The sequence below is a fragment of the Falco rusticolus genome, chromosome 3 (assembly GCF_015220075.1).
Source record: "Falco rusticolus isolate bFalRus1 chromosome 3, bFalRus1.pri, whole genome shotgun sequence".
NCBI lineage: Eukaryota > Metazoa > Chordata > Aves > Falconiformes > Falconidae > Falco > Falco rusticolus.
In genome coordinates, this window is record NC_051189.1 from 28,129,938 (window position 1) to 28,155,756 (window position 25,819).

General features: G+C 38.6%; 1 protein-coding gene across 1 annotated transcript in view; it reads right to left on the minus strand.

Annotated features, from left to right (window-relative positions):
- The window catches only part of VPS13B (vacuolar protein sorting 13 homolog B), a 476,916-nt gene that overhangs the window by 17,260 nt on the left and 433,837 nt on the right, over window positions 1-25,819 (minus strand). Inside the window, 15 exon segments of the mRNA XM_037379063.1 lie at window positions 1,150-1,320; window positions 2,259-2,435; window positions 6,851-7,674; window positions 8,882-9,000; window positions 11,511-11,710; window positions 12,313-12,440; window positions 13,991-14,274; window positions 15,382-15,528; window positions 15,945-16,133; window positions 17,135-17,336; window positions 18,007-18,177; window positions 18,677-18,852; window positions 19,019-19,102; window positions 19,257-19,520; window positions 20,853-21,008. Coding sequence (XP_037234960.1) covers window positions 1,150-1,320; window positions 2,259-2,435; window positions 6,851-7,674; window positions 8,882-9,000; window positions 11,511-11,710; window positions 12,313-12,440; window positions 13,991-14,274; window positions 15,382-15,528; window positions 15,945-16,133; window positions 17,135-17,336; window positions 18,007-18,177; window positions 18,677-18,852; window positions 19,019-19,102; window positions 19,257-19,520; window positions 20,853-21,008 — 3,292 coding nt within the window.

The window sequence follows — 25,819 nt, forward strand, 5'->3', positions numbered from 1 at the left end:
GCCCTTAGTCCAATAAAACAAGAAGGAAAAATAAAATGTTCTCCAAACTGCCTTTGATTTGCAACGCCAGTAACAGCTTACTATTGGGATAGTAGCTACTAATACACAAAATTTCTCCTTTATGCACATTTCTCCCAGGACACTCACTTGCCGGTTTACAGGCATTATCAAATGACAGTGCTTCACATCATCTAATGTTATTGCTTAAAATAATTTCCAGTAACTTAACCCAAACTTGTAACATTTTTACCACTTCCTCTTTGGGGCTTTCAGGGTTGCGGTTGCAAATTTAGTTGTGTACACTACTGAAGATTAGGAAAGAGGACAAATCCTTTCAAGCTTCAGCTCTTCTAACCTTTTGCACTGCACTGCTTTTGGTCACTTTGATCTCTAAGGGATTCATACTCTTTAATACGTACTGAGGAACTCTGCCAAACAATACAGTTTTGCATTCTTTAGCTGTGTGACAAGTAGAAATAACCTAGAAAATTCAGCCCCTTACTGCAAAACTCCGTGCAGAGATTTTTTCTCATGTGGGTTAGTTTTCAGATCTTTAGGTACTATTTTGAAACAGGCAGAGTAATCTTCACTTCTAACCAAACCACTTGGCTACTTGATGAATGTAATTACAGTGAAACAGGATTATCTGTGTCTCTTTGTAAAAGCAGAATTCCTCATCAAAGCTTACTTAACATCTGCACTAAGTTCAAGTGGTTTTCAGACAGAACCATGAATCCCCGATATCTACACTGCAGCAAAACCAAGCAGGTTCAGTAGGCATTCCTGTAGCACTGGAAAGTAAACATCAGTGTGATGACGTCTTTGTGCTGACTTGGTTGCAAGTCATCCTGCCCAATGCAAAATTATTCTTTTCTTCTCAGATATACATCATGTACCAATGAAAATATTATTTCACAAAGAGAATGCAAACTCATTCTATATCCACAATTATTTTATCAGCAAAACACATATACAAAGGCCGCTAAACCTTGATAAAAAGAAACTATCTCAAATACATACCGTGAGGCTATTTCACAAGAAAACACCTAAACAAGCATAACTCGCAATTATAACTCACATGTAGAAAAGTCTGGTGAGCAGATCAGAAAACAGTATTATCACTCAACTTGATATTTAATAGTACATTACCTAGAAGGCTAATGCCTAAACGAGAGAGTCCCTGTCTCAGTCCTTCTCCCAGGCTCTCTGGAAGCTGCCTTCTCCATTCTTCTTGTCTGTTGTAATGTTCCTCATCCAGTGACAGCCTATCCATATTCCGAGCAAGACTTGTTGCCAGATTGGTAATTGACGTCAGCGTACCTAAATACATGGAGATAGACATTTGGTTCTGGATCAAAATGCTTTAATTTAAAACATGGAGATGTTCTATGCCTCACTGCAATACTGAGCTTACGAGCAGAACAGCAAGTCAATTGAAAAGTCGCCCATGTGTAGCATGCTTTACTATTCGTTAAGCATCACCACCCTGCTTCTCGGGTCCACGTCACGCCTGTCACATTAGCTTGCAACAGGTTTGCCCCGCCAGTGGGAACAACAACTCATTCGAACATCCTTCCCCAGTTTCCAAACTTCTGTAAGGCTAATCTAAACGGAGAGGTGTATGTGTGTGTGTGTGTGTGTGTGATGGAAAGGTAAACAAATATTTACAGAAGGAGCCCGCGAGGCCGCGTCCTGAGGGAGCCCAGAGCAGCCGCGAAGGGCTGGGGCAGCCGTGCCGGGGTCTCTCGGGCGGCCGAAGCCACGCGATGGCACTGTTTATACAGGCTTCGCACAACAAAAGCTGCTCCTGTTCTCAGGCCAGCCCAGCCCTGCTGTCAAAATCTATCCCCGTACTTACACAGTTATGACAACTGCATCTGCTTTTAAAAAAAAATAATAAAAAAAAATAATAAACATGATGAGGCGACAGAGTGTAGAATTTCTGATGGTTAGCAGAAGTACAGAACACCTTTAATATTTCTGCAGTTATCACATGAAATACTGGCTGAGCCAATCTCCATTTCCCACTGGGAGGTTTAAAATTCTGAAGTTTCTGAAACATTCTTATGCACTGTAGTTAAGCGGTGATCTGTTTAATACATAAGATGTTATATGTGAGCTTTGTTACCCTCCCAGCATTTTGCTGCAGCCTAGCAAGCCAAACAAAGCTGCAAGCAATATTGTTTAAAACTTTAACACATCCTTTAACAACGCATGACAACAAAGCAGTAGTTGGAGCAACAAAGTGAAAGCTCTACCTTTGGAAATGTGTTTTACAAATGATGTTGTTCCTCTGGAAACTCCACTGACAAACGCTCCTGGGCCTCTGGTCAGCCCTTCATAGGGGAGCCTAAAGAAATCGGCTATGCCATTCCCTATGCTTCTCACCAGACTAGCCGGACTTCCAAGAATTTCCAACGATCCGACAACCCAGCCTGTGCGGAGAAACAAGACACATGTTACGGCTGCAAAAACTGCAGAAGCAGCAGTTGTGAAAAGGTTATTCCTTAATTATCTTTTTCACACTAGAATTCATCGCATTATGAACTTCCTTTGAGCAAAACACAGGAAATAACTCATCTACTATGAATTCAGAAATGGCAATCTTTCATACTTCGTAAATCAAAGAAATCCTTTTGGCAAACTCACAAATAGCTTTAGAATGACTTCCTTCCAGGAGCTTCCCGTATTTCTGCTAAAAGTGTGCTAGGGAGGCGGATGCTAGAGCCTCACAGTTACGGAGGAACAGGGCTGCAAGTTCAGAGCGCTGGGTTGGTTTTAGATGCTATAAGGCAGCGTTGTGATTTCACATCCTTAGTGATAGAATTGTGACAGGGAGTTTACACTGATACAATGTACTGCTTTACGGGAGTGTGCAGGTCAATTGCTTGATGGAGTGTTAGGAAAGGAGATGCAGATTTTTGACAAGTGCTTAAGAAGTTATTTTAAATCCACCCCAACCCTTCTAAGCTGATCATTTTCTTTCAGAGTGCAGTGAAAGCCAGACAAATGTCTTTTGCTCAGTACAGTTGTGTAAACAGCAATGACATCTACATGCTGATTAGGTTACTCATAGGGGAGTATTCCTTATGCATATCCCAGGAGAGGTATCTGTGGATCTGGTTTCCTATATAAACGCAGGGTTGCCAGCAGCTTGCTGGATGGCCAAGCACACAGCAATCTGTTGCTGGAAAGCTGTTTGCAGGTCTTGCCTTTCTCAGGCTGGTTGGCAGCAGATTTATTAAGGAAATAGTGCTGCATAACTTTTTTTTTTTTCGGCAGCCCAGAAAGAGCGATTCAGAAATGGCAATAACCATTAAAGAGGAACCGCCTGGTCCTTGAGCCCCGGTACCATGAATTTCAACTGCCACTGCCAGAGCGACACAAGGCGCGACAGAGCCAGGAGGCTCTAAGACGGACAGACTGGCCTCCTGCTCTCCCGCTGAGGGCCCTTGATCTGCGCTGCCCTCCTCATTCCCATCTCATCACCACAAACTCCTGCTATCCAGATGCTTTTCTTGTTTTCTATTAACCCCTCCCAGTCACTCCTGTGGAAGGCTGAATCATGAAACTGAACAGAAGAGAAAATGTTACTCATATGAAATAAATTAATCTCATACTATCGTTCTAAGCTCCCGGAAAATCTATTATTCTTGTTGAATCTGTCCCACATTTCAGCCCTGGCAGGTTGAGAACTCCAGCATATGTAGTACAAAAAGCAGGAACCACAGTGGACATAAGGGAGAGGGTGGGATGGACTATGAAAACTAAAAAACAAGTACTACTGGCAACGCGACAAGCGGAGTGGCAACGAGAGCTGTGGCCCCACGATGCCTGCCCTAGAAAGGCGCATCCCCCTGGCAGTCCTTCCCTGCTGGGGACCGGGGGAAGCCAGCGCTCTGGGCTGGGCCTGCGACTCCCTCGCTGTAGTATTTTTAATAAATTATCTGTGCCACTGTGTGAAGTGATGAAAAGCTGGAGGGGTGGGGAGGCGTGTACAGATGGAAGAGATGCTCTTTCTGCTTTTTGTGATCAATAATGTTGCAATAATCCCTTAGAGCCTTTTTTTTTTTTCTTTTTTCCTCTAAGTATTCTTGGCATTCCTTGTCCTGAGGTGGTGGTGGTATGGAAAGCTGCTGCACGACACTGCGGCTTCGTGCCCTGCAACACCCCCAGCAGGCACTGCCAGCCTGGGACACCGGAGACCCCAACTCCACTCACCTGTTCGGCCAGTCAGTGTGTTCAGGAATGAAAACCAGATTAAAACCAGCAATGAAACCAGTTAAACACAAAGCTGAGGTGTTGCCTGCTATCCCAGGAGTGGGCTGTTGCAGCCTGGCTCTGGCCTGTGGGCTGTCGGTTTTGGGAAGCTCTGGAAGGACCGTCCTCACCCTTGGGGAGCATGGGAGGAATGTGCAACCTGCAGCAAAAGGGACGCTCCTTGGCCAATGCTCAGAGCAAAACAAATGGCTCCTCACTGCCAGTATGGACTACCCAGCCCAAGGAGGAAGGTGTGGGAGTAAGTCAGGAATACTGTACTCCATGTCAATTACCATTTCCCAAAGTATGCTTAGAAATTAGATCTACTAATATGAAATAATTATGACTCCATTAGCAGAGAGCCACTGCATTTACTTTATAGGCAACTATAGGGTTAGATCTAGCTGAGACTAGTGATATTTTTAAATAGAATTTTATTAACTGCTAAATAGAAGCCAACTTAATTAGAAAAGGATGGGAGACTTCCATTGCAAATTTTGCTAATTTGAGACAAGCAATGCTAATCAGCATATTTCAGCACAGCTCTCCAGCCCTGTTCATTGCTCACAAGATATGGATTCTGGCCGCTCCTTTGCAATGTATGGGGCAGCCTGATACACCCCCCACTAGCTGGCTTTGGGGCAAATCCTGCCCCCTCCCACAGGGCAGCAACGGTCTTGCACACAGCTAAGGACAAAATGAGACTATCCCACTTGGAGCATAAGGCAACAGCTGTATGGGAATGCCATTTGTGCAGATGCTACGATTTACGCGTCGGACAGCGGTGAGCAGAAAGGGGTCAAACAACCCATCATTTTGCTCATTAATGTGGTTAAAATGCAGGACAGTGAGGTCCTCTTCCACAAGAGACCAACCCAAGAAGTATAACTCAGCTGTCGGTGAGGAAAGGACTCAGGGTTTGCAGACCATATAACGCTTTTTGCTTGACTTCTTCCTTTTTAACTTTGTTGATACAGTCAGCCTTTTATCAAGTGTCACAAACTCTTCAAAATAAAGCATCTTCTTTGCCCAAGGAAACATTAAGTGATACAATTCACCATTTTAATCTTGATAACCCCTTTCAAAAAATACATTTTAGTTTTAGTGCTGTAAGTGGGATTTAAGAAGTAACTAAATATATGCTTATGTATTTACCTGAAAAGAAGTTCCACTGAAGCAGACTTTATTTCTTAACATTTAAACCTGCTTGATGTCAGCTACATCATGAGCCCAGAGCAAGGGGTGGCCTGTGCACTGTTGTACACTGCAAGGCTAGTGCAGGAGGAAAGACCCAGGGCCAGGTTCAGGAATCCCCAGCTAGCATATGTGCCTCACCTGGGATGCTGCAGATGAAAAGCCAGTATAACCCCAATTTCCTGCTGCAGTCTATCACCACTTGTATCACCACTCTGAGCCAGTTGGGGGGAGAAATATTCACGCTGTGGACCATATTTGGCCACAGTTTCACTCTTAATTAGCAAGAAACTAGATCTCGCCTTTTGTACTATGGGATTTGACTGCAAAACAAATCCAAGCAAGTAGCAGAAAGAAAAACCTGCAAATTTTGCAAGCAAAATAATGCAAGAAAATAATGAATCAGTGTACAATGTTCTGGTGCACAATTGTGTATGCAGTTGCCACAATCAGCTGTGCAAGTCAGGTATGCATACAGTGAAAGACCAGATCAGCATCTCACTACTTTGATTTATAAATACCTGAAATGCATGTGTACAATTTTGGATACTGTGCACAGAATTCAGGTCACAGCTCGGCCTGCAGCACAAATGGAAGCATCAGGATTTCAGACATTCTGACCATTAGTATTGCAGGAAAATACATTCTACATTTCAGTGTGTAGTATGTGTGCGATCATGGACAAGCTTCCTCCTGTCTCAGGTACAAATTCCATTCTACACTTAGACACATCAGAGACCAAGTTTCATGACTTCTAAATTAATATTTATGGGAAACAGAATGTACCTGCTAACCTAATAGAATAATTGCTCACTATCGATCCTATATGGGAAAAAGTTAGTAACAGCAAACTTCATAGTTCTTGGATCAAAGGACAACAAACATCTGTGTGCCAGTTTAGCATGAAGGCTGTATGAAGAAAGACAGATTCCTAATCATAAACTGCAGCCAAAAGGAGTTTTAACAACAAAACAACATTCAAGGCTATAATTTACTTCTGAATGCAGAGCAACATACTGAATAATTTGATTAAATTTAGTTTTGGGGAGTTTATGTGAGGAATGTGGGTTGATTCTGACTAGTCCTATAATATAAAATGACAAAACCTAAGCCAGCTAGAATACATTTTTATGCTGTGTTCAGGGTTTCATAAAGCCTTCAGGCAACTGGCTAATGTTTAGCACAACTTTACAAATCTTCATTGGTGTCTGTTCAGCCATTTTATTTTCCTTCTGTCACATGGCAGGACATGAAAGGTGTCTGAAAATATCATTATCAAACACTGTCTCAGAAAAAAAATAATTGTACGGCAAACATCTAGGTTATTCAGCTTGAGAGACAATCACAGAATCCTGGTCCCTAATAAAAATGTTACACGTTAAGGAAATGTACTGACCTGCTCTGAAAAGTGCTCCAGCAGCATAATGCATGGCCAAAGCATGGACAAGTTGCCTGGCAGTGGTGAAGATGGGTCCTCGCTCAAATACAGAGAAGGAGAGAGGGGTGTGATCTGAGGCTATATACAGTTTCAATGAAGCATGAATACTGACAAGGAGATTAACAGGTTGTATTGTTAATTTTCTTAACTTCACTGGCTTGACTAAAGCTCTTGCATGCTCTCTCACTTGTCCAGGCAGTGTCAGGGTAGTATCTGAAGTATTCATGGACTGACAAGCAGTTTTGTTTTCTGGAAGGTATGTATCAAACAAAGTCTTAATGTAGTAAATGAAGGTGTCCTCCACATACAGCCTAGCTGGTTTGAGCTCAAAGCTGAGGTCATTGATGTGAAACATGAAATTCTCTTCCTTGGAAAAAACAATGCAGAGTTTTATAAAGCAGTTTTCCTTATAGCTTTCCAAATCTTTGTTACAAACAACGAGGTTGTTCACTCTGGACCACTGCATGGTCTCATTTTTCTCTCCTTGGCACAGCAGAACTGCAAAATGGAAATTGGATTTGCTGTACAACTGATTGTCCAGTTGCAAGTCTTCACAATACACTTGGAGACTATGAAATTGTGGGAGGCCTTCTATGGCATCCCGTGGGAACTCCTGTGACAGGGGTCTCGGGTAGCTGGTGGTTGGGGCCATGTGGAGGAAAATGTTGTCTGCTGTGAGACGCAGAAGTTCAGATGACACTTTGTGGTTTGTAATATCATCAAAAGCAGCAAGACTTAACTGACTGATGAACACTTTCAGTGACAAGGTCTGCTCTTGAATTCTAGATAGGAGGAAAAAGTTTTGTTACTTCACGTATTTTGAGATGACCTAGCACCTTACTTTCTCAAAAACCTATCAGGAGACACGTTCTCTATTATATATGGAAAACTCCTTGTGCAAGTCCCATTAACGTTAATGGGATCTAGCAGCCTTAATCACCACAGTGGGTACCACCTTCAGAGGTCTTCTAAGAAATTAGATATTACACATCTATGCCAGGTTTCTCTTTCTTTCTTATTAGTCAACAGGATATTTTGGACAGGAACATCTCTATTTATACAGTAATTCCCTACTAAATTTGCAACAGAGCCAGATACTGAAGCAGACAACAAATACCATTTTCTGGTAATTCAAGTACAGCATCAGCTGTTACAATATTTTCTGGGAGCTAATACTGAGCGTTACTATTATGGATAATGCACTTCACATCACATGCAGCAAGTGCCCTCCAGTGAAGCCACCACAGCATTTTTATACCAATGGCACTGAGGGCCTCCCCCCCTCCAGTGTTAACTGCCCATTGCCAATTTAACTAGCAAGTGGGCTATTATGTACTGCTGATGACCAGTTTCTTGGGGATTAATACTTAATTACAGTGCAAATAAAAACAGTACAACAAATTCCAGTCTAATTGTAATGGCATTGCTGGAGGCCAGGCATTCTGCATCTTAGAAATAGGCAGTGTTATAATTGCACTTGAATGGAGCTGAGGACCAGGCTGCAGTGTGTTATGGAAGTGGGAAAGTCTTCTAAAGAGGAGTGAATGCAGTAATAAGTACAGGTAATTACTGACTGCAAGACTATTTCTACAGCCCTTGCACATCAAGCTTCCTACCAATTTTAGTGGGAGCTTGTACAATTATGGATGGCAGGGCCTGCCTAAATAGTTTTTAAACTGATGAACACGCTTAAAATTAATTATGATGGAATGTGTCTATTTTTAATGAACAACTCAGGACTTCTTTTTGTATTACACATCTAGTGTTTACCCTCAAGTGACATGACTTTTGATGCTAGATTGTCCTTTTTAAACTGTGATATACAAAGCATAACATATGGTCTAAACATATGCCATAAAGCATGCTGCAATATTAAACAAAACAAACAGTTAATCCAAAGTTCTTAAGTCGGTTAACACTTTGAAAGCTGACTGACCTCTCAGCAGTATTTGGCAATGCTTTCTATCATCTTTTATGTGCTTTATGTACCTGTTGAGGTTGATCTCGACAGGTCCTGCTCTTCCTTCTGGGGCCAAGGTTATGACTATTGTTCCACACTGATGGGCAATGTCCACATAAACATAGCCAAAGCCAGTTAAGAACACAATCTAGTGGAGAGAGTTAGAAACACATGGAATGTTGAAATGACTGTTTTTAATGTCATAATTCAAATTAATTCTATTAATGCCTTCTGGTTGAGATCTTTTGCTCAAATCATGATACTGTTCAGGAAAAACAGAAACAGATTTCAATACTTCAGAAAATAACAGATCTGATACTTTAAGTATTTTGGTTGTACAGTACGATGAAATTTGCATCTCATCCTTCAATTGTATAACTGAATACTGTTAAATAATATTTCTTCTCCAGAAATAAGGAAGATGTGCTGAGGAGGAGGGAGATTGTATGAAAAAAAGAATAAATTAGGAATTTTTGATTTGTGATTTTGGATTAAGGAGAAAGGCATACTCCTGGAGCTCTGCAAAATCCCACCTTCTACACCAGAAAACAAACCCTAAATTGACATTAATTTTCCTATGCCCTAGCTCAGAACTGGTTAGATGAATGCCTGATAGCATGATGCAAACCACATAAAGACTACAAAATAACATTTTGGATTCATGAAGACTTGCTTAACAACTCAACACTGAACACATTTTTAAGCCATCTAAACTGGTTTTGTGTGAAGACCTTCACAAGCAACATGGTGCCACACAGAAATGGGAAAAGTCTATTGGAAAGCATAAAACGTCTAAAAAGACAGGAAAATGGGAACTTGACAACAGGTTTGTGTCTTGCTTATAGATGTGCAAACTTTAATTCTAAACAATTTGTCCTTAGGAATAAATATTCTACCTAAAGAAATGACATATTGTTTTTGGAGCTTAATTCTGCAATATTTCCATGCAAGTTTTGTGTTTTTTCCAGAATATACAAGATTAAAGTCTTTTTAGGTTTGGAAAACTCCCAGCAGTCCTTGTTAGAGCAAGTTAGCTTCTGTTTTCTTGTAGGTCTACTATCAACACAATTGTTTACTAGACCGTAATGACACAAGTTATAATTTAAAGTAAAACTCAAGGAATAACACAAATATAATAGGCTAGCACAGGTAAAATAAACAGTTGTCTTGAAGAATCTTTCCTGCTTTTAACAAGTCACCAGAAAGAAAAGCACTTGGAAGTTCAGTAGGATCAGCACTTAAAATGATTCTTGTTACACGATTTATAATAACCTTGCACAGATAATGAAATTTTGTTCATCAAATTACGTCTTCTTCTTCTGAGAATTACACATAAGAGTATTTCTAATTTTGATATTCAGTTTCAATCCTTTGCTTATCTGAAAGAAATTCACAATCCTGCATGATAGCATTGGGAAAAAAAGGACATTTACTGAATTTTCAATACAGCTTCATTATTCCAAAACCCCCTCACTGACAATCAAAGATTGGTCATTGCAATTCCAATTTCAGATGGTTCTATCAAATCCTTTAATTTTAGTAAATTAATAATTTCTTCTTTTTAATAGGATAAGTAGTACCTATCTGTGACTAGGTAGAAAGAATACAAATTACTTAAGATCGTCTAAATCCCAGTTAGTTCACAATCGGAAGAGAGTTGTATGTGAAGCTATTAGCCTATTCCTTATTTACTTGTATTTACATTTTCCTAAGAGAAAGATGGAGTGAGAAATCCTGGGGAAATTCTCTACATGTAAATCCTAAAACTTCAATAACAAAAGGCTACACTTTTTATTTGAAGAGTTCTTCAAGTAGACAATGGTCCCCAAATGTTGTCTTAGCATCTAATTCCTTCTAGGAGCCAGATACTTATAAAGAACCCTGGTCTGGCATAACATTAATGACTGAAATTTGAAACCTTGCATTGCCTGACTGGCTTGCTGAATGAAACTGAACTACTTGCTATATAACATAACACTCAATAATCAAGAGCATTTTGTGATTGGTCCCCAGGGAAAACATCTGAAACTAGTATTTCTTTCAAAGAGCCAAGCAGTTTATGTTGATTCCATGTAAACTAATGACTTCAAAGATGGAAAAAATTCCCATCAAAAAGAATTACTCCAGTCAAGGCAGTTTTCATTTACCTCAAAACAGGAGAAAAATAACAGAAGGAAAGAAAAGGTTTTTTTTTGTTTTGTTTTAGAAAGACACAAGTAGCTTCTGTGAAGACACAGAGGGAGAATGACAGTGATAATTTCTACAAGATGTAAAGATAAAAATCCTGTGATAATTAAGTTACCAAACAGAAAGATTTTCCTGGATCCTGGGGGATTCTTTGCTTACAGGGCCTAGAAATTTTCAGGACTGATTTTTCCAGGGAACACCAGGTTCATTAGAAAGAAGTGAAAAAATTTCAGTGCTAGAAAGCCTGTATTTTTGACCTAGCTATTCTTAAAAACAACCAGCGAAGAAGGTAATCTGTATTCTAAAACTTCCACAGGAAGGGGTTTAGGAAGGGCAGCTCCCAAGACTTAAATAAAAAACCCCCTAAAAGCAGCAGAAAGGATATGCTTATTGCAGAGGAACAATATAACGTGCAGGTCAGGAAGACAACCATTTATGCTGTGAACTAGGAAATAGTTGATAATGATTTACTTGTGTTCCTTGATTGTTGATGTCCACAAAATCACTCCATTCATTTACTAATTCATCGGATGACATCACTTTCAGCAGAATGCTGGGCAACAAATCTCTTGTTTTGCAATCCGGGTAGCTGGAGACTTGATGGTAAAGTTCATGATGAACCGAACATTCAGCTGGAATCTTTCTACAGTAAACTTCAAACTTCGGTGTATCTGAAATTTCATAAAATATACAAGATTAGGCCTTTCTAAATCCCGTATGAAATCAAAACTCACCTATGCTTACAGAAATTACGGTTTCTGTTTGAAATATTACCAATAAATAAAAACATTACTTTTCTATTGGTTGGAATTTTACATATTTGGGTTTTTTCCTTTTCTATGTCATTAAGATTTACACAGATAATGTTCCACTTATCATTACATTAACAGACTGTAACTGGAATATTGACAATATGTTTTGTGTTACATTTGCAAATCTGAGGAGATTTAAATGTTCCATGGGATTGAACTGATGTCATCAAAACTCCACTGCCTACTAATTTCCTACAGCCAAGTCACCTTGACAGCTGGAACCAGGGAGACCCAAAAGCCTGGAGCCATGTAAGTTCATACTCCCGACCTCAGGATTAGCTCCAATAGCTTCCAGGCTTCAGTATCTTCCAGAGTCTCTCACTTTGAGACAGACCTTTATGAGGGCCATCAAGTTCTTGTTGTAACTAAAACACATACTGAACTCAACTTTGTATTGGAAATACAGTAAAATAATTTATACTACAACAGTGCACTGTTTCTAATTACTGCACACTACCTACCTTTCAAGTTTTCTTTCACAAGCAATGGAACAGAACACCTATTATGGATAATTATACGAGGACTAGGATCTTCTGTAAGTGTTAGGTATGTCACGCCAAGATGCTCTTGATAAGTCAGTGCTATAGCTCTACAAAAAAAATAAAGCAGATATATTTGATTATGCATGTTTTGGATGAAATCTTTACATATTATTACCCTGGACAATTAAAAACATTCAAAACTAGCATCTGTAAGATTCTTTATGATCAAGTTCCAATTTATATACATTTAGGCAAGTACATATCTCCACTGAGAATTGTATTTAAACAGAAGGACACATGGAAATAGCAAAAAAAAAGCAACATTAGAGAAGAAATTGCTTCACAGAGTCTACTCATGAGTTAAACTGAGCACGTGTGTTTGCAAGATGAGAGCCCTAGCCAGCAGAGATTTATATTAAATTAAAAACATGAGATTGTAGGCCCAAATTTTCAACATAAATCTTTAAAATTTTCCAGAAGAATTTGCACGCATACTTCTCTGATACACATGAAATATATTTTTAACAAATACATAAATCTGCAACTGACTGCTCCACTGGAATGATCCACAATGCTATCACCCTTTCAAATGCTAATGATATGGATCATCACTAAGTAAATTTCTAAAATTAAAATAAATTAATTTAGTTCTGCTCATTCACTACATAAAACGTCTTCATGCATAAACACAAAAACTTTTTTTTTTTCTTGTGCAAATGTATTGGCTATTTCTATAAAACTTCACCTCATGGTGATTTTAAAAATCCAAACAGTCTGAAAATTTGGTTAGGAGCAGAAAATCCTTTATGTCTATCTCAGAATTACAAGGAATCCTTTTCTTGTTTTTCCCATTAAATTTTTTTTTTCAAATCTGAAGACTGTCTAAGAGTCTTTGGTATCCACTATGACACCTCTTAGACTCTGCAGAGGAATTGTATGAGGGTTTGAATGATATCAAGCACTTCAGACAAGAGAAACAGCATATCACTGGTAATATATAATGATGCAGCTTCTCTAATTTCGGCAGATTGTTTCTTGTTAATACCAGTATAAGTATGAATAGATTCAGATATCAGGTCTGAGAACTGAAGTTGGGCACCTGACACATCATTGGACTGTTACTTTTAACTAGCTGGATGGATTTTTTTGTAAGCAGAATGCACATTTGGGTATTTCAAGCTTTAAAACTTGGAAATCTTTCCTTGTTGTAATCTCAAAATAGTTTCATTCTTTTCTGATTTTTCTGTTTATCTTCTTATTATTCTTACTAAAATATATTTTTACCTTTTATAAACAAACCCCAAATTTTTCTGTTGTATTATTTTACACTGTCCTTGAACTCGTTACCCATAAATTAAAGAGAACCATAATCTTGAATAAAAACTTTTCATGCTCTTTTGTATGCATGTAAAAAATAGCAGCCCATACATTTTAAAAATTGTACAACTTGTACACGGTCATAACATTAAACCATTTATAATAAAAGCATCAAAACCATCAGAAGATAACAATTTTTGAATTGAAGTAAGACTTGCCTTTACATATGTGGGGCATGTGTTACTCTGACTTTTGCATTAAACTCTTATGGTTTCTTACTAGCTGAGGCTTTACAGCAACAAGCAAAGTTCATTATTCGTGACTGTTCAGGGTACAGTACCTGGTACAAAATCCACTTTCAGTACAAACCCCTGTGGGCACTGCCACGCTCTGTCTAGCAAGCTCTTGTTTAATGACAGCTGGTAGGCTCCACAGCTCGCAGCTCGCACCGTAGCTGCCTGGACTGAAACTCAGCAACATGCGTTTTTCAGAAGGAGGCGCTCCTGAATTTAAGGAACTGGTGTCCGACATCAGGTCCCAGCAGGGCACAGCACTCAGCCCCTCACTGGGTGGTGCCCCAGCTGGACTGATGCTGAACACTGTACTGTCTGGTGAGTGGAAGCTCTGGAAAGGAAAAAGATGGTGGCAGCATGACTTGCTGGTTCCTTACAGAAGTTTATTCATGTTGATCTTGCACAGAACAGCCTCAGGAGCCAATAACTGCAACGAACTAAAGGTTGCACTAAGCCCACTGCATTAAAAGTTATTTGGCCAAATTCTGTCTTCAGGTATACTTACACAGTTAACTGAGCACGGTTATCTACAGTCCACTCTCAGTTCCATAAAATAACCCTACCAAAAGCAACAGTTACATCACTGTAATGTAACTGTGAGAAGAAAATCCATTTATAGATATAAAACTAACAATGGATTTTAGCCTCAACATTCTTTCAATTCCCCGTCCCTTAAGACTGCCACAAAATGCATAATGCACAAATGTACATACCGATGTGAAGAAAACTAATGCAGAAGGAAAACAATACAGAAACAAGGAACTTTAAAAATTTGTTTATCTGCCAACTCCTCTAGCAAGTTTGACTCTGAGAATTCTTTCCACATATTTTACTATAAAGGTAATCTTCAATAAATATGTATAAATGGTTGATTACAATATATTGACCATGCATACATTTTGGTTCCTGTAAGCTAGTCCTTAAATATCCTGTGTGTTTATTCGAAAACTGATATTCATGATTTGATGCAGTTCGTTGAAATACATAACCTTTGGGCACGTCTCTAGTTCTGCAGCTTTGTTCAGATAACTGGAATCTTCCCAAAAGGATAACAAAAAGTTTTCAGCTTGCCAGGCCAATATACCTCTTTTACACGCGAACTCAGTAAAAATTCTGAGAACAATTTCAACAGCTACTACGGATTACTCTGCTTATTTTACAGAAATGGCCATTAGTGCCTGAACAGATGGAGAACAGGCAGAACTAATTCTGCAATGTGCAAGAATCTCCTGCTTTGCACAGATTTCTGATCACAGATATTACTGGAGTTGAATTTACCCAGGATTCTTTATTTTAAATTAAAATTGTACAAAATAATTTATCATTATTATGTCTAAAGATTTCTGTTCAAGCTTTGCTATAAGCAGTTGAGACCATACAAACCTAACCACCCGTGTACTGCAGAGGACAAACTAAACCGGTGTCCACAGTGCCTTACCTCTTTTCCTGAGTGGGGTTGGGAAACAGAAAGCTGTGGCCTATAATAGATTTGATATGATGTATCGTTGATTATTGTTGTCTTATCTTCTATCTGTAGAATTTGTATACCTTGTCGAACCATCGAAGAAATGCAGAATTGACACAACTGTATGATAATAAAAACGATGATGAGGTCACACACAAAACATATTGAAATATAGTGACTGAACTGCCATTTTCTCTGTGACTGTGGAAAACCTGTCTATATTGGTGCACTTCCTAACTGGAGCCACATCACATACTTTTGAAGTTGCATCTGTCAATGTTTTCCATCAAGATTGAGAATTCATTAATTCTTTATCCAGGGGATATTGTATTATCTTGATGAGTTGGGCAGAACTTTTTTGGTGATCTAATTCTTGAAATTATACTTCATACACTGTTTATACTCTCATTATGTTTTACATGTATTAACATAATTAGGGAGGAGCTTTCACACTGTGTACATTTGATTGATTTCACCTGCTATATGACTTTATTTTTAAATAATGAAGTTATAAATCATGGTAATTTTCTTCTAACCTTTTGATGACCTGGAAAAGCACCAAGTTTTATTTCAGCTTCAATAAAACCTTCTTCGTCCAACGTTACTACTTCCCCATTATCAGCGTCCTTCCATTTCGGGGAGGTCACATTATGAACCAGTTTAATTGCCACTGATTTATGCACAGTATTAGTATTTGCCCAGTATATTCCAACCTGAAAAGCTTCCTGCAAGTGAAAAATGACCAATTATCACTCGTTAACAATTTGATACACTTCTACTAGAGTTAAATGTAGTTTCCAGTATAAAGTCAAACTCATTTCCTGCCTTTCCCCCTTTCATTCTTTCTGTGTGATACAAAAATAGAGAAAACCACTATGTGAATACAGGACTGATCCTCACGCTGGAATCAAGACCATAGCCTACACCGAGACATGTTAATAGGTATACCTTTTGTTTTAACAGACATGCATGGGGGAAATAAAGGATGGTAAAATAAACAGCAAGTATCAGATTGTACAATTGGAATCGACCAGCTGCTATGTCAAATTATTTAAATTCTTACAAAAATAAAAATATTAGGGTTGTGATAAGAAAGCACATGCAGGGCCAAGCTAAGGTATGTCAGAAGATCCGTTACACAAAACTCTGAATTCAGGAAGGCAGGCAGCCTGAAGAATCTTCCTTATTTGTAATTCACCCTACCTCATTATCAAACCTTTCTTGGTAGCATAAAGCTATGAAACAACTCAACCTAAAACACTCAAACCAAACATTCCTTCCTGTCTGTCAGCTTTGCTACTGTGGTCAAAACACTTCCCAGATGACAGGCTGGCACAGCAGGGGCCAAAGTCTTTATCTGGCCTTTACAGCACTTCACTTGGGCTGCTACATTATGCCCATGTTGTGGATTCACTGCCTGAATAGGGAGGAAGGCGAGAGGGCTGCTGGATCAGATGGCATGCAGGTCTTCTTTCTACAGTATCTTAGAGACAATTTTTAACTATGCATGTTTAAGACATGTTCTTCAAACACTGCTATCAAGTACGTTGTCCTACACACTTGGTGACTCAGTGAATGCGGCAAATTTCTGTTGTTATTTCTAGTCCTCATTGTATGACTAACAGATACAGTGACTGGAAGGTGGGAATCAACTGGGTTAACAGCAATTCTTCAGAATCGGCATGTTTAGCAGAACTGTGCCTGTTAACGTGAATGGCAAAGTTACCTCGAAGTTGGGAGGTATAATTACTTTCCCAGTAGGTACTTGAAGAACGATCTTCTCTCCTTCAAACAGCCAGAGGTCCCACTTGGACTGATTGATAAGCAAAGCCCAGGGCAGCAGTTCTATCAGCAGCGTTTTAACACACGGTTTCCACACTGACAGCTTTACCCGCATTGGGCTATCCCACTGGGACAGCTGTTCGTTGCTGTTCAAAAACAAACAAAAAAAGATAAAGCCAAAGGAATAATGAATTCAAGATTACAAATAAGAAGCTGTCATTTTCAGAAATTTGCGGTTTTTTGATTTTGAAATAGAAAACCAGTCTCCTCTTACCTTATCATTCTGGAACATACTGAGATGCTGCCAGACAGATCTAGCTATATGCAGGCTGTAAAAATGTATTTTTAACTATACAAACTCAACCTAAATTTGGTCAATTAAAGAAACTCCTTAACAGATTTACCACTGTCCTCCAGAACTAAACCTGTGACTTCTGTAGTTACAAAAATAAAATCACATTTCCATTCTTTTTTCATCAACTCCTCCTACAGCAACTCCCTGTTTCTGTACTGAGACAAACAACTTCTGAATAAACAACAGTTTCTAGAGCTGCAGTAAAGAAGATGCATTCACAAAAAAATAGTTCCATTTTTTTAATCCTTGCTGATGTCATCTTCTCAGTGTAATCAAGGGCAGCCCCTAGGCCAAACTACTTTTTTTTGCCACCTGCAACAGATTCTGCAGCTTATATACAGGAATCATGTAATTACTGAAAACACATTCACTGTTGATCACATACAGTCTTCTTGAACATGATTCCAGTTTATCTGAAAAGGCAATGCAACAAACATGAAGAAGGTTTAGCAAAGAATTACCTGTCTGAATCCTTTCTATTATATGGCCATGCAGGCTGGGGAGGATTAGCAGTGCCATAGAACTCGGACAGTATTTGGCTGACATTGCCACCTGGATGGGATTTAGTTGTTATCTGTTTAATTAGCGTGGTTGAGATAGGGACTGCACACTCTGATGGATCGTCTTCCTCCCTGTCATTGAAAATAAATTCAGTCACACAACAAGATCAAGCATGAGTAGCACTCACATTTTCTTTAATGAAGCTTTCCAAGCGTACTCTGCAGTAGGAAAACTCTTAAGGTAATCACGGATGAATCAAGTTATGATGTCTTAACAAGTTCCTGAGCATTAGCTGACACGCCTGAATTTGTTATGACACCGCAATGATCTTTCTGTCTGAGACTCTAGAAACTTCAGTATTCTCAAAACACATTTCAAGATCATTTAGGAATTTATTTTGCAAAACACAAAAACATGGACTGCTTAAGCAAACAAATGCCAAAGTGCTTAGGATAGTTCTACCAAATTTAATATTTCCTATCACAGCATTTCAGGCCACACATACTTGTTCTATTGTATCTCCTCTGTGTATACCATACTTTACGAAAAAAATGCACCAGAAGTTAAAGTGTAAATTATTCCTTCTTCTCCATAGAAATGAACCATTTTCAAGGAAAATGAGTATTCTACCTGGCTTGAAATGTCAGGTGGTGTGTAAGATCAGGCTCTATATTTTGCAGTGCTTTCTCTTGTCCTTTCCCTGGAATGACTTGTGTTTCATTCAGTCTCAGACTTCTTTTCTCCAAATGTATGATAATTGGGTCTGGAAGATGGCTCCTTACAATGAAAAGAGGGCTGAAAACAATCTACAAAAAGAAAACAATATACTAATTTATGGCTAATTCTACTCCAGTATTAGAACTGCTGAAAAAAGCTATTAATAAATCTTTGAAGTGGTCATTCTGCCCTTATTTCATTATATGACATATAAGGCATAAACATTTAGATTTCAGAGATGTTAAATGTACTTACTAATCGTTGCTGCACGTGAGAGTTGGGCTCTAAAGTCAAAATTGTGCACCACACATATGTAATTGAACTCTTTGAAGATGGTACCTGTATGCAGACAGATCAGAAGCATTACACTAAAATTATTTCAGGATGTTGATGTTCAACATTTCATATCAAATAGCAGTCTAAACAAAAAAGTCCCCACGTCACTCTGATGTTTTATTAATGCTATATTCCATATAGCTATTTTTAGTCATACCTGAATGACAGTGCTGTGTTCTGTATGTTTAGAACTTAGACAGACGTCCTGGGACCAGTCTTCATCTCCTGTAGCTTTCACACTCAGCTCAGTCAGCTCATTGTTTTCTAGGACATATGAAGGCAACTTCTGCTTGGCTGCAAGGCAGTTGATGTGTTCTTTAACAACGGCCTGTCCATCCTGACTAATGTAGTGCTGAACCACTTTCAGTTCAATACTTTCGGAAAGGTAACTACAGACTGTCTGTCTTCCACAGATTAGGATCTAAAACATACAAAAATATGCAGCTCATATATAAACAATTGTGAAAAAGAAAGGTCAAAATTGAATTACAGAGTGAAAACCTGTAAAAGAATAATCTTCCTATTTCAGGTTTTCCCAAGCACTGCTGAAGGCAGTGAATGGTAAAACATTATTTTTATTGGCCAAATGTATGTGCAATTTTATAGAAACCTAGGCATTAAAACACTTGAAATATTGCTAAGGCAGTATCCGGGCTTGAAAGAAACATGTAAAATATCCACTCTTGTTCCCACTGAACTCAGCAGTACTGCCCACCGCTGACATAGCTTTGGTTTGGATTTTAAGAGTACTGTTATGGTCTCTGAAAGCTGAGCCCTTTCTGAGCAGACACAGCGATGTACTTCAGAAGAAAGGTTTCTTTCACCTTGCTTTCCCATCACAATCCAGTAATCCAGACCTGTCAGTATTTTTGCTGTTCTAAAGCTTATAATTCCATTAAATGGCTGTACCATATTTCTGTATTTAAGTGCACTCACCTAGAAAATGACCAAATTAGACCCAGAGTTGTTGCTGTCCATCATGCGTGAATTTTTTAACATAGAACATATATCTGACTTTTTCTAAGCGATACCAAAGAACAGCATTCCACACGTATCCCTGCTACAACCATCTTCATTTCCTTTTCATTAACAAGGGCGCACACCATAACTACAACCTACCAAGCAAAATCTCAGCAGGGCTTTCAGTGACACCAAGCACTGTTTTTGGCTGATTAGCTATATTCCTGTTGCACAACATAAGGTGCTCTGCCATATCCATGAACTGAACATGTTACGTCCACCACATGCTCTGGCTTCTGCCAATGCAGGCAGAATGACTGCAGTATTATTACAGATCTCTTGACAAAGATAGGATGGGAAAAAGTACTGCACAGCAGCCCATTTTCAAATGTTAATTTGGTCATACCTTCTTTCTCTTTTAACAATACAAAGGCCTGAATTACAACCCAGAATAAGATATGAACAGTTTCTTAAAAAAATAAAATAGAATTCTGCTTCTCAAGAGCTTAAAATGGGCAAGAGAGTGTGTAACAAGCACTCAGACTGGAAACCACACAAAGGGATGTTTACTAGAACATGTAAAATATGTGGTGGCAATTGAGCTTTTAAATGCTGAGATCCATACCAAAGTGAAGAAAAGAGTTGTAAAAACTCCTGAAAATGACCCCAGAAAACTGTTATACTTGTTTTTTTTGCACTCAGATGGAGAGAACAACTAGTAAAGTAGCTAATTCATGAATAGATAAGTTTAAACTACTCATGTTATTTTTTGAAAACTGGATCAAATACTTACTTGCTTTTGCACTCCACTGAGCTGCTGAACCTTGATTATAAGTGATGCTGTCCAGCCCTTGTACTGAATAGTACGAATAAAAGTCCCTGTATTGTCCACACCGAATGGTTCAGACCACCGCCAGTTTCCCCAGCCTTCAATACAGATGTGTAACAGCTGGAAAGAAAGCAATTACTACTTCAATACATAACTGGGAAAAAACAGCCTTGCAGTAGGATATGAATTCCCATGGCAGTGAAATATGCTTGGGTTTAGAAGTCAGCAATGCTAAGCGCACCAGTTCCCTGAATGATCCCCTCATTCTGTGATTCTGTGACTTCAGATACAAGCAGAAGAATCAACAATACCATAAGATGGCTATGCATCATGCATTTCTATAAATTACCTGCTTTAACAGTGTATTTAGGATGATAAAAACGCAGCACACAACTGTTCAGAAAAAAAAGGGTAGGTAGACTAGAGAGCATAAAACAGGAAATAAGAGATTTTACTGCCCTTGAAATAGTTCTAGAAATCCACCCTCTTTATTACCAGCAAGGTGATATGGAATGCAGGTCCAGGCCAGATTTTTGGCCATCAGAAAAAGACAGAAAATTACAAATATCCTTCCCTTCAAAATAAAGAAGGATGCAAATCTATTTGTAGGTATACTTGCATAGGTCACATACATATGTGTGTTAAATGCAGAACTTAGCGTATTGCTGAGAGATGGGAAACATTTCATTTCTTACACAAATGTGGTGGCAAGTTCAAGCTTGACTGCATGAGAAGAAATTTAACTGCATAATTATACTCCCTGTGTGATTTATTCCGGAAAAGGAGTGGCTTTTTTCCAGTTTAACTTAAATCACTTCCAGAGCAATACAGTCTTTCATCATTTGAAGAGCCTTTCATCCATTTACCCACCATACGCACTTACCTCTATCCCATGGAGATTCTTTAAGCCAGAGTAGTGAAAATTGGTACTGTTCCATGTAGGTCAATGAAGTTACATAAATTTACGCCAGCTGAAGATCTGGCTATTTAGCTCTGTATAGATCTTTTGTGGCTGTGCAAACTTAAGGATGTGAGTTATATATAAGGGATCAAAGCAATAAGCATTCTGGGTAAAATTTATTCTTTGCAGAGGGCCAGCACAGAGCCTAAGCATCACTTAAGTCCTTTAAAACAGTTATATAAAGGCCTTGTGGGAATTCTTTCTTGAGGGTTGAATTTCACTCTGATTTTGGACATCTGTCATTAATTAATTTAAGTAATTGAGAACAGGATCAGGCCCAAAGTTTGATTATTTACACTAGAAAAAAATTGAAACCTGTAAATATTATGTTCTCCCATGATTTGTTTCCAGAAAGAGATAGCACTGGCCATGGGTCTGGTCAGTTGGACTTAGTGAAGGGCTGGACGTTGGGTTTTTTCATTGTTTTAAGAACCAACCACAGCAACAACTTTCAAAGATATTACAACTCAGTAGCCTGTTTGCAATTTGTGGTATCCTCAGCACAAGTTACACACAGAACAATAACATCCATTCAGTGGGTGGCTTTTGAATTTGCAAGAGTGATGACTGTTGCATTCAGATTCAAATTAGTTTTAAGCTGGAAGCACAAAGGCTAATAAGTGCCAGTGTGAACATGGGCATGTATCTGGATATGCATATGCGTGGGCACAGCTTTATATTCAAGAATATGTTGAGGGAAGCTGTGCACTAGGACATTCAAACTCATAAACAAACATGCCTCTTTGATTCTTAAGTATTAGTTACAGAAAACGAAAAACAAAACAAAACAAAAATTTCCAGTTGCAGTGGCTGGAATCAGTTCAGGTTCTTACAGAGGCAGCTGGGAATAAATCTCATCACATATGAAAACCAAGAGAAACAAGAAAACTGTTTACTTTGGAGTTTGGTAGCTGGAAATGACAGCCGAATAATGAGAAAAGGTACTAAGTGGTTAGTTTCAGCTAGAAGGCACACAAAATACGGTGTACTCCAAAGACAGATGTCATAGAACTGCCATAATTGATGATTAGGAATTGTATGTAGCTCCAATATTAGGATGTCTCCCACCCTGTATAAACAGCTTTGCTCACGAGTTAGAATGTTCCCAAGGAACACACGGTCAGCTTTCCCTGAGCAGTCATTAGCTGCCAAATGCTGCCTTACTAATTTTCTTTGTAGCACTGTGATTAGTCTGCATTTAATTTCATGGTTCAGAAAGAAAAATAAAAAAAAGCTATTATCATATATTGGAAATTTCTTATTTTATAAACATAGTATTTGTATATTAGTAAATGCTACGTACAAAGGAACAGCCCTCATCAGTTAAAGATATCTAATATATATGTATTAATGACATAACAATATAAGAATTGGGTGCTGTGCACATTTACTTTTGAGCCATGAGCCAAGAAACTGCATTCCATAAAAATGCAAAGGAATCTCTGGGTGAATCAGTTATTTAAATGTGAGATTTCTGGAATAAAGCTAGAAGCAATTAGTAAATGACACTAAGTGATACAGAGATATATGGCAGGAAATAAAAATTGAAGTAATTTTAGAAAATTGAGTAATCAACTGTTAGTGTTATTTCAGCAGAAGATGTCATAATAGATGGCGTCAGATACTCAACAAGGCAGAGCTCTGATGTTATAAAACTGACCTAATACTGCAGATTCACAGTAATTGCCATGTAACTCCCTTTCATTTATCAAACTTTAAGTAAATCCTAAATACTTATTAGACAGCCTGCTTAAAAAAAGTTCAACAAGCATAGCGAAGTATGGTACATATATCAGGAGAAAAGAAAAGTCATTGCAAAAAGATACAAAAATATTCAATGGACTTTAAAAGCATTCTAACAAATATAATCCAGTGATAAGTGGCAATTTATAGCTTAGAATTTAAAACAGACTATCTATTGTATATGAGAAGATCAGCACTCATGCAACCATTTGATTTCTGCATTTTCTGTTACAGAAACATATCAACAGATAACAGATTTTTTTGTTTTGACTAGACTTGGCCGAGGTTTGGATTTGTAATTCTGAGCCATTATGAATTTCTCTTTTTGGGAGGGAAAGAAATTGCCTTCAGGGAGGCAGACTAAGATGAAGGTGCTCCTAATGGAGCGAATGGCTAGAAAAGCTGTATTGGTTATCATGCCTCTTCTCAGAATGTTTCTATTCACTCCTGAAATTTTACTTAGGTTTTCAGCTAGACGTGCGAGTGAAGGATACAATCTGAGTAAATAAAGCTAAGTGTCATATGACAAGGCATGAAGATTAAAATGGAGGATTAAAAATGAGACTAAGAAGGGAGCCTGTCCAGAAAAGGCAGCATTTTCCAGCTGTGTAAGTAATTTAAAGCTTGTGCCCTCAGAATGCTTAGTGATTCAAATTTGATTTCTACTTTGGTTGCAGATCCACTGAAGTTAACTTGGATTCACTGTAGTTACATCGTATCTGTCTTCTAAGTGGAATGGGAAAACGCTTTTTGAAGAATAAGGGTTATTAGTCTCAACTCTGTGAGACTGTGAGAAATCAAGTGAGGACCTGGTTGATGGCGTGGCAGCAGTTGTACAAAATAGTAAAATAAAAAGCTGTGATGATGCAGCAGCATGGAAGAAACAATGACATGGAGATGGGACCTTAATTCTAAGACTTGAAGCTAAATGAATTTTTAATTACAAAATTAAAGGAGAAGAATGATACGTATTTTTTCGTTGTGTTTTCAGGATACAAGGTGGCCCTTGACCAGGATTAGGACTTACAACAATAAAACCAATTAGTATTTGAGGAAACAGCAAATGAAATGTTTATTCTGCAAATTACCAGCTGCAGCAGCCATCAGAAGAGTTCGAATTTCAGTTTGGCTTCATTTATTCATAGGACATGAGAGATCTGACCAGTTCTATGCCATCAGTCCTTGTAAGAAAGAAGGCCAGTACAGAGCATGGGAGAAAGCAATTTCTATCACCCCTATGCTGGTTAGTAGAAAAAAGTTCACACTCGGCAGACAAACTGACCCTTGTGGGCTCCTGGACACGTTGCAAGCCTCAATACAACCTGCAAAGCAGGCCTGAACCTCGCAGGAACAAGTTGGCTTTACATTACATACTGTGGAAAAGAAGTCTTTTGGTTCAGGAACAGTAGCCAAGTTATGAAGGTTCATGTGATTCAACAATAATATCAATCCCTATCCGCCCCAGATATTACTTAGAAAGTCAATTACATATAATATAATATAACCATTGATTTTTAATGCAGGACCCCAAAGAAAAGCAGCAATACATTTATCACTATCTGAACAGTGTAAAATAACATACTTTTTCCTTTTTTTTTTTTTTTTCCTGATGTTGCTCTGTAAATGACCTGGGAAGGTGAGGAGCGGCTGAGGGAACTGGGGTTGCTGAGCCTGGAGAAAAGGAGATTCAGGGAGACCTTATTGCTCTCTGCAGCTACCTGAGAGGTGGCTGTAAACAAGTAGGGGTCGGTCTCTTCTCCCAGATAACAAGAGATAGGACAAGAGGAAACAGCCTCAAGCTATGCCAGGGGAGTATTAGATTGGGTATTAGGAAAAATTTCTTCACTGAAAGGGGGGTCAAGCACCTGAACAGGCTGCCCAGGGAGGTGGTGGAATCATCATCCCTGGAGGTGTTTAAAAAACATGTAGATGTGGTGCTTGGTGACACGGTTTAGTGGTGGACTTGATGATCTTAAGGGTCCTTTCCAACCTAAACGATTCTATGATTCTACATAAAGTACAAAAGGTTGTGCAGAGAACCTGTAACATCCCTAAACAATAAATCAGGAAAATATCCCTGTAATAACTGACATACAAGTCACAGTTTCTAAGTTTGAACCCACAGAGTACTGTATATCATCTTACATTTTATATAACCCAATACCTGAAAGAATGGTAACTTGAAAATAAATAACAATGAATTATGATCCTGCTGCAGACGCAACAT